Below are 9,456 nucleotides of genomic sequence, written 5' to 3' on the forward strand. Positions count from 1 at the left end.
CTCAAAGGTCTCACTTGAATTAGAAGCTTTTCCAAATTCCCTCTTGCCACCAGATATGAGCTCTGTCTCATCTGAGCACCAGGGCATTTTGTTGACACATCACATCCTGCTTCATATTAAATTTCTTTGTACACATATTTTATGGAGGCTGCTAGAGTGTAAACTTCTTAAGAACAGAGAAACTTCCTACCAATTTTTGCCTTTTCCAGGGTATCTAAAGCTATATAAAGTTACATAGATAGATATACATATACATATACACATGAACTTATATGTATGTATGTATGTATGTGTGTGTACATATGTATGTATGTATATTCAGTGCAAGGCATAGTTTATATGTTCAGAGCAGTCCAAAAGTTAGAATTTGCTTCCCATCATTTTTCGTAATCCATGGAATGATGAAAATGAGAACATTACTCCAACAGGCCATCCAAACCACCCCAGGGTCCTCCAAATTCCCTGCAGTAGTGAAGAGGTTACCCACTTTATAGACTCATATTTTTTAGCTGATGATTACCTTCTCTGTGCTTTCAAAATGAAGCATTTTCAAGCTGTTACAGTTGTACCAGACATGAGTTCTCTTCTCATGCAGGAAAAATATTTCAGTTCCTCAGCTGAGTCAGTGACCACAGCAAACATTACCTAACTGAGATCTCTGGCATCCAAAAAGAAAGGAAATCTTCTGTCTTAGCCCTGGCTTGTAGCTGAGTCCAGTGCATTTCCCTTCGAATCCTTCTCCCTTTCCTGCACATTTTGCTGGGCTCCAAAGCCCCTCTCGACCATGTTAGCAGTGAACAAGCAGAGCACCTGTTGAGACTGACTCACCCAGTCCGCCTGCAGACTCTCCCACTTTTGACAGCAAACCTCACTCAGGTAGTATGTGTGACTAGTAACCCTTCAGATCTGTGTAATAACACGCCTCATACGCTGTTCCCAACATCATTCACTCTTTCCAGTAAGTGCGGTAATATGTCACGGCTGTATGATTTGTGTGATGTTCCCTATGTACATACACTGTGTATGAGTAGGCTCCCTTATATGAATATAAATAAGTCCATTTCTCCGCTTTTACAATTGGAGTCGACTGCTATTGCAAAGATTCACATCTGCAGAAAATAAATGCAAATATCTATCTTCTCCAGTTACCTGAATATACAACCTTTGTGAAAATCCATCAACGTTATTAGAAAGCAAATACTATAAACATAATTTAGCTGCAACACTGCCCTTAAAGCACTTTGCTGCTATGCACAGGCTCTGAAGTTATGAGAAAAGAATTTCATATCTTCCAGGGAGTCAAAGGAGGAAGTGGAAGCTCATGACAATTTGTGTTTACTCAACTGTATATTATATCTCTAACAAATTGTGCCTTTTTCAGGAAATGGGGTGAAAAGGGCAAGGAGGACTCTTGCTTCAATAAACTAGCCTCCTAAATCTCTACCTCTACTCATAGAAAGCAGCAAACTCAGAAAACATGCACTAGATTATACTCAGATTTATAGTTTGTTGGGGGAAACATAAGTCCCTAAGGCTCTGATGCTGCCATTCCCCTTTCCCTGTTTTGCCTAGGTGTATTTCCTTTAACATGGAGATTCATCTAAATTTCCTCACTATTCACCACTAAAGTTAGAGGTTATAAGTATGCATGTATGTATAGTATGTGCTACACACACACACACACACACACACACACACACACATGCACATATCTAGATAGATAGGAAATTAGCTCAAGAAACTTGGGTACTTCCCCCCACCTCCCCAACTCCTTGCACTTGTTTTGGCATCTTAAGATTAAGAAGTTATGCAGCTTGACAATGCACTTTACTCTTACAAGTCTTAACACAACCACGGCTATTTGCTTCTTCACATTTCTCTTCCAGCACCTGTTAGAGACAAAGCTGGGGTGGTCTTTATGCATGTTCCCTATTTACCAGTTCTCTGAGCAGGCTACAAATGGGAGAAAGAAAAAAAAATTGACATGTACTGAAGCATTTGAAAAGATATTTGTCATGCTTCAGAAATAAATTATCCACTTTGGAAGATTTTTTATATATATTTTTAAACACAATAAAAAATTTGAGGGTTTTTTTTAATGTTTCTGAACAGACATTTCTCCTAACCTTTAGCATTCTATGTCCATAACAATGTCCTTTTTCTGTTGCAATCCAGGAAATCAATTGATCCTAAGATGGATTTTAGATTACTTTATCCTTAAGGAAATAACACCAAATAAAAGAGATTAATCTTTGAGATGTCTCTAAAGAAATCTCCCCACCCTTTCCATTAAGACACATGATAGACTAAAATTTGTTAATATTTGGCTATGTGCAAGGATCTTCTGCTGTTTCTGACACAGTTTACTTAACTTTTGTATGGATTAGCTGGTCATCTTTCCTTAGTAAAGTGTGCAGATTTCCATTTCCTTAAATAATCATATCTCTCCTAGCAAGACAGCATTTCTTTCAAGCCACAGCAGCTAATACAGTGAAATGATTACTCCATTTCCACAACGAAATGTGATCTTCTTGCTTTACTGAAGCTATTAAGATATAAAATGTATTCAATGGCAATCAGAATGTGAATGGCATACTGCTTCCAACAAGTTTTACAGACCAAAAGAACCTCCCTACTGTGAAGGAGCTTCCCTCCTCACTCACAGATGCTTTTGTCTCCCCTCTCCTACCTTTCCTTTTCAAAAGCCAAGAGTTAATGATTTGGTTAATCTACAAGTAAAAAACCATTCAAGATGCCACTTCTAAATATAGACTCTCATTAACATTGCAAGCTGACCCGTTATCATATCGTACTCCCCCTTTCCTTTTCTTAATGAACATTTTGTTCCATTGTATTTGTTTTATCAAACATCTGGAAGCCAGACCTGTTCCAGAAAGAAATTGCAGTGCCTATGACTTATCTAGCTTTGTGTGAGTAAGAATAATAACGAGTGGAGTTAAATAAGTAAAATTACCTCTATTGAAAATACTTAAACACTTTAAAAAAAAATACTCAACTGAAATTCCGAGGAACAACATACAGCCACTTTGAACCCGAATAATTTAGTCTGACAACAGACTCTGTTCACAGCTGTCCCGAAGGGAGGAGTTGAAACCTGAACCAAACCCTTACCTCGAAGCAGTGATTGGATCCCTTCTCCCAAAAGGGAGGAGAACCCGCCCAGCCAAACGGGCTTAGTGTGTAAAAAAGCCCGAGCAGCTTCAGAAGTGATTGGACGGACAGAAACCGTGGCCCTACCCTCCTGCACCTGATAGTGGGTATTTACAGCACTTTGCAAGGAGCCTCTGCCCTGCTCTAGGTTTCCTTCACTGCATGGATTCAGCAGAGTAGACAATGCTAGAGGGACCAATGTGCGAACAGTGATTTGCAGTCCTGCACGGAACCTGGGGACCGTTATTCTAAAGCAAAAGACATTTTGGGAAAACTCCAAAGTCCTGACTTCAAAATGCCACGATCCTTCCTGGTCAAGAAACATTTCAATTCATCCAAGAAGCCAAATTACAGTGAACTGGACACACACACAGGTAAAAGCAAAAGAGAAAAAGAAAGAAAAAGAAGTCTGCCCCTCTCTTACCAAAATAGCTTTAGATAAGATTTAAGTAATTCCGCAGTTTGCTTGATTTGTCTTTTTAATTGCTATATTGAAGTAATTTCCATTTTGTTTTCACTATTTGGAGAAAAGCTTAATTTAGAAATTTGTACCACCACTTTTTCTTCTGTAAAAGAATTTTGTGATTTATCTCTTCTAAGTTTATTTTTTTCTAAAGCATTACTTTAAAACAGATTTAATGAAATGAGGTTGTTTTCCTTTTATAAAGTTGCATGATAAATAAGTGTTGTGTAGAAATATAGAATACACATGTCTGAAAGAAAACAGTATGTCATAACAAATGGTAATGAAATACTATCACCTATGTGCAAATGCAGGCAGTTGTAGGCATTTGGACATCAGTTTAAAAGGTGGAAGTAGTGATGAGGCTTTTAGAACTTAGTCTATGTGTTGCACTGATTGCTAATCTTCCAGGTGCTGTCATGGGTATTTCCAGTGAATGTACATATGCTCAAATACAATATGCATGTGAGTGTCATATTCTTAAACCAAATCTGCTTTACAAATGCCTCTGTTGTCTCCTCTGGGCATCTGTCTTGTACACTGTGAAATCCTATAAGCATTATTTTATAGCCTGTTAGTAGGATTTTCCAGTTACTTTACCTTAATCCTCTTTTCTTTTTCTTTTTTTGCCAGTGATTATTTCCCCATATCTCTATGAAAGCTACCCAGTGCCTGTTATACCACAACCAGAGATCCTCAGCTCAGTAGCCTACAACCCCATTACTGTGTGGACTACAAATGCCCCGTTCCATTCACCATTGCCCAATGACCTCTCTCCTCTTTCTGGATATCCTTCATCCTTGGGGCGAGTGAGCCCCCCTCCTGCATCAGACACCTCATCCAAGGACCACAGTGGCTCGGAAAGTCCCATCAGTGATGAAGAGGAAAGAATCCAGTCCAAGCTCTCCGATCCCCATGCCATCGAAGCAGAAAAGTTTCAGTGTAGTTTATGCAACAAAACCTATTCCACTTTCTCTGGGCTGGCCAAGCATAAGCAGCTGCACTGCGATGCCCAGTCTAGGAAATCTTTCAGCTGTAAGTACTGTGACAAGGAATATGTGAGCCTGGGCGCCCTGAAGATGCACATCAGGACCCACACTTTACCTTGTGTCTGCAAGATCTGTGGCAAGGCATTCTCAAGACCCTGGTTGCTTCAAGGACACATTAGAACTCACACTGGTAAGCAAAATAAAAATTAAAAAGGCACAAATGCTGCTTTATAATAGAGTGAAGCTTTATGTTAGCTTTGGGTTTGCATTAGGTAAATGACATCAGTGCTCTTAAATGTGACTGACGTTAATTTATAGCTGTTTCCTGGCTGCCCTCAAAGAGTCATTACAGCACAAAATGCTCAGGTTCTCGTTAACAACCTCTGCACTGATGATTGCAAACATGCACTTAGACTTTGGAAAGGACTCTCAATGTGCTGGGGGTTTGGTCTCAAAGATCAGTTAGAAAAAGCAGGAAAGGTTGTCCCAGAACGTGTGTTCTGTGTGCCTGCCTCTCACCCCCACCCCCACCCCCACTAGTAATCAGTGAGTACAAATGTTGCTATCTTAATCAATTGATTTAGTAAATAGATGGAAAGGTTACCTATAGTTTTTTTTTCCCCTGCTCTAGTTAAACATGTTCTTGTTATGATAGCTAGTATATTCCTAGAGGCCAGCTCCCACCCCTTATCCCCTTCACTCCAGCCCCTGCCCCACTGCATTTCTTATTCCTGGTACAATATCCTTCAAAGGGGAGGGAGAGGGGAGGTCTTGTAATGTAGCTGTAGATGTAAGATAGGATCAGTTGTAGGAAGGGGTTAAAAAAGACAAATGCTTGGAAGAGCTTGACCAAAAACATTAGCTGCACCTGTTGTGAATCAGAAAACTTTAATAAACAAGTCCCCTGATACAACAGAATATTTCCTCAAGTACAGGAGCGACAAGCAGTATTTCAGTTTGTCTGGCAGCATCCACTTTTATCTTAAGGTGGCAGACTCAAAAATTGTAGAGAGCAGGTGTCTAATAAAAGTCAGTTTGTGAGTTTAAATCAGGGTTGGTAATACCAAAGTTTACTATTTCTGATTTTTGGAGCTCAGAGTGCCTGTCATTCCTTCAGATCTGTCTAGCTATTCATTTTTCTTATGGAAATCACTAATGTGTTTCTTCCTTTTTGTCTATTTTATTTTTTCCAGGGGAGAAGCCTTTTTCATGCCCTCATTGCAACAGAGCATTTGCAGACAGGTCAAATCTGAGGGCTCACCTCCAGACCCATTCTGATGTAAAGAAATACCAATGCAAAAACTGCTCCAAAACTTTCTCCAGAATGTCTCTCCTGCACAAACATGAGGAATCAGGCTGCTGTGTAGCACACTGAGTGATGCAATCATTGTTTACTCAAACTGAATGCATTTCTTCACTCCTATTCCAAATGATAAATACAAGTCCAAAGGCATTTTCTCTCCTGCTTTCCAACCAAATTAGAGATGTATATTTTTTTAAGGTTGAAGACCATAGAATCCATAAGGGTTTCAGATTACTCACTTCCATGGGAAGTTCAAAATTGCTATACACCTACTAACATTTCAACTAGAACCTAAAGAAGAAGCAAAATGAGCTTTCTTCAGAGATGAAGCCCAAAGCACATGGTCTCTTTTCTTGCTAGGAAAAGAGTGCAAAGATTTACATTCCTGCCAAATCATTTCAATAGAGAACAAATAAACAGTATTACTTGTAATAAAGAGTTTCTTTGAGCAAGAGAATCTGCCCGACACCATCTATCTCAGGTGCCTTACAAAGTATTCCAAGTTTACTTTTTTGAAATTCCCAATATTACTGGTTGCTGTTGTTGAAATAAGGCCTTTGTTGATTATCTGCAATGCTTTACATTCAAAGAAGAAAAAATACAAAAGAATGTATTAATGTATTTCATGTTTTATAATAAACAGTATGTGCCTTAGGGGAAAGAAAAACTAGCTTTGAACATTCCTGGTGCATGCTTGACCCATGTTTTAGTACAAAATAGGTTTTCACTTTTTTCTAAAATTAAAAAAAAAACTAAACGGGAATAAGTGCAAGAGAGGGGGTTTTTGGAAGTTCAACTATGTACTTTTTTTCCTTTTAAAAATGCACAAAGAAAATGCAATATCTACAGCATTACCCCCCTCCAAGTGCCTTTTTTGTTAACTGTTGGTGAACATAATGTAAATTTTTTTTTATTTTTATATGACTGAATGGAATATGTATGAAAGTGAGCTGTTGCCTATGGTCACATCTATAAGCAACTTGAGGACTGTGTGAAATCAAATGTTTCTACAATTTTTTAGTCACTTTTTTACAATAAACATTTTTGAGAAAAAATGCTATTATTTGTTATAATTACTTACAGAGGCTTTATTTGCTTTGTCATCAAGAGGGAATATCAAAGCAAAGAATGGTTTAGCTTATTTAGTAAAGATGATCACTTAAAAGTATCAATGGAAAGGATATGTTGGCTTATAGGTGATAGATGTGAATACTAAAACTCTTATAGATGCACAAATATTTATATTTGAAGTGCAAATAACACTTTCAAATTCAGAAAAGAATAATCAATTGAGAGGTATGCTGCCATCTACCTGTGGTAAAAAAAAAATTTATTAGAAGATTCTTTTCTTCTGCTGATTGTCAAAACTTGTCAGATTATAAAATATAAAACCTTTAATGACTACTGATTTCACTCCATGTTTAAAAAGAATCAAATCACAATCATCTCATATTACGGAGCCCGCAAAGTTAGTCTATAGCTTTTAAAAAGAGATTCTACATAATCCAAGATGGCTTTAATTTGAGAAATGTGAAAATTGGAAAATTTAAATTAAGAAAATGTGAAAATGTGGAAGAACATGAGAGAAACATTAACATAACATTAAAAAATCAGACACAAGCTTAGTTGTCAGGACAGAGAGCAATTTAGATCCAGTAATTCAGAGGAAGTGAGTGGAGCAACTTGTAATAAATGTGTTGGTTGAAGTTGAACTAATTAAGAAACGGTTAAGAGTTCTTTTATGGCTTTCCTCTACTGTCTATATTGTATGTATACAATATATGTGTGTGTATATTATTTATACATGTTTTATATATTGTAATCTTTATATAAGGCTTTAACATAAAAGTGATAACAGGTATGCAACTATATAGAGACAGACAGGCAGACAGACAGACAGATAGGTAATAGAGATGAGATGTAAGGACCTACCTAGGTTTTCAAGAAAACCTCATTCATTAACTGAGATCAACAAATTCTAATCATTTACATACACTGTTGACAATACAGGAAATTAACTATTGACAAATGACTATTGGTCTAACTGTCTGGGCCAATTTAACAACAAGAAGTGCCAAGTTATCAATTCCAATGATCATTACATCCACATTCAAATTGTGCTAAACTGAGATGGCTTTGAATAGTAATTTGGTAAGAGAAATAAGATCCTAAAAGTATTATACTGATTTTAATCCAATCTTCAGTAACAAAGTAACGATTACTTTAGATATGTACTTGTCACTTTTTCTTTCAGTATACACAGAGTTTTCTATGAGATTTTATTTTTTTATACTAGATCTGTGATATAGATGTGGGGCAGCAACAAGTATTCTCAAATCGTTAAGTTAGAAGACAGTTTGTGTGACCAGAGAAAAGTGACAAGACTAGTCAGAAGTGGAACCATCATTCTCATCACAGTGCCTTAATATCCTCCATTTGTTCCACTGAACCAGCTAAATAAATTGTAGCCAAGGTAACGTGGGCCTGTAATCTGATTGAAATAGCTCACAATTAGAATACTGGTTTTTAGTTTCACTTGGCCTTACCCCTTCTGCACAAAACATTTCAGTGAGGCAAAATTAACTCCAACTAGACTTTCTGGATACAAGACCACAGCTGGTTTAACTGAAATGGTCTGTCTCTACTTTCAGAAATCAGCAATGCCTTCATTTAGGAGTCCCTGGTATAGCAAAGATGGGTAGTGAAGCCTCCAGACAATTTCCAAGACAATAAAGAGTGAAAAGCATTTTGTGAGTGCTCCTCCGAAGGCATGAAATATCTTTGAAATGTGTCATGTGGTTACTCTATTGACCTACACATATCCGTTAACTCTCTTTGAAGTTTGTAGATTTCCAGGCAAGCATTTGGTTGTGTCAGCTTTCCCTTTCCAGACCAAAACTTTAACGGTTACCTGCCTTGAAGTCAAGATTTAACTTCAAGCATGCCCCCTTTGTGAGTATTTAATAGTAACATTTCCCTTTTTTATAGGACACAAGTTTTACTTTCACTATTTCATTCCCATTTCTCTCATGATAAGGCATTTTTGGTCCTGAATTCAGACTTTCCAGACTTAATGGTATCCTAGATAAACAAACACCAGTGATATAGCGAAAGGAGCTGAAATCAGAAGAGAATAATTAGTTTCAAAAAAGGGAAAAACCTCAGAATACTTAGGAAATCAATTGAAGAATCATTTATAGCAATAGCACCCCTACTGGTCTACTCTATTCAACACAGCAGAGTGATGAGGAGGACACAGCTTCCCCCACTCTCTATCCTAAGGGGAGGGGCCCCTTCCACTCCGATTAGGAAGAACAGTCTTCTGCGTTAATTCAGAGACACAAATGTCTTTAAGGATTATAGAAAGTTAGGAAGCAAGCAAACTCTGTCCTGAAGTGCAGAATACAGAGGAAGATGAAACATTTTCCAAGGGATAACTGTGATACTGAGAGGTATGATTTTATTGGTAATATAATACCAAACACCAATGAAAACACATTTTAGAAAATAGAGAAATCCTAGTAAAAGAT

General features: G+C 37.5%; 1 protein-coding gene across 1 annotated transcript; it reads left to right on the forward strand.

Annotated features, from left to right (window-relative positions):
- The first annotated feature begins 3,225 nt into the window (after window positions 1-3,225).
- Window positions 3,226-6,953, forward strand: LOC114031844 (zinc finger protein SNAI2). Its single transcript, XM_027847007.1, has 3 exons — window positions 3,226-3,545; window positions 4,268-4,813; window positions 5,817-6,953. The coding sequence occupies exons 1-3, from the start codon at window positions 3,467-3,469 to the stop codon at window positions 5,996-5,998; spliced, it is 807 nt and encodes a 268-aa protein (XP_027702808.1). The 5' UTR covers window positions 3,226-3,466; the 3' UTR covers window positions 5,999-6,953.
- The last annotated feature ends 2,503 nt before the right edge of the window (window positions 6,954-9,456 follow it).

The sequence above is a fragment of the Vombatus ursinus genome, unplaced genomic scaffold (assembly GCF_900497805.2).
Source record: "Vombatus ursinus unplaced genomic scaffold, bare-nosed wombat genome assembly UNPS02015255.1, whole genome shotgun sequence".
NCBI classification, from domain to species: Eukaryota; Metazoa; Chordata; class Mammalia; order Diprotodontia; family Vombatidae; genus Vombatus; species Vombatus ursinus.

Excerpts from the sequence above, each read along its gene's own strand:
- LOC114031844 (XM_027847007.1), top strand. The coding sequence starts at position 3,467 with ATGCCACGATCCTTCCTGGTCAAGAAACATTTCAATTCATCCAAGAAG. Across the intron at positions 3,546-4,267 it reads TGAACTGGACACACACACAG|TGATTATTTCCCCATATCTC; the intron begins GTAAAAGCAAAA and ends TTTTTTTGCCAG. Across the intron at positions 4,814-5,816 it reads ACACATTAGAACTCACACTG|GGGAGAAGCCTTTTTCATGC; the intron begins GTAAGCAAAATA and ends TATTTTTTCCAG.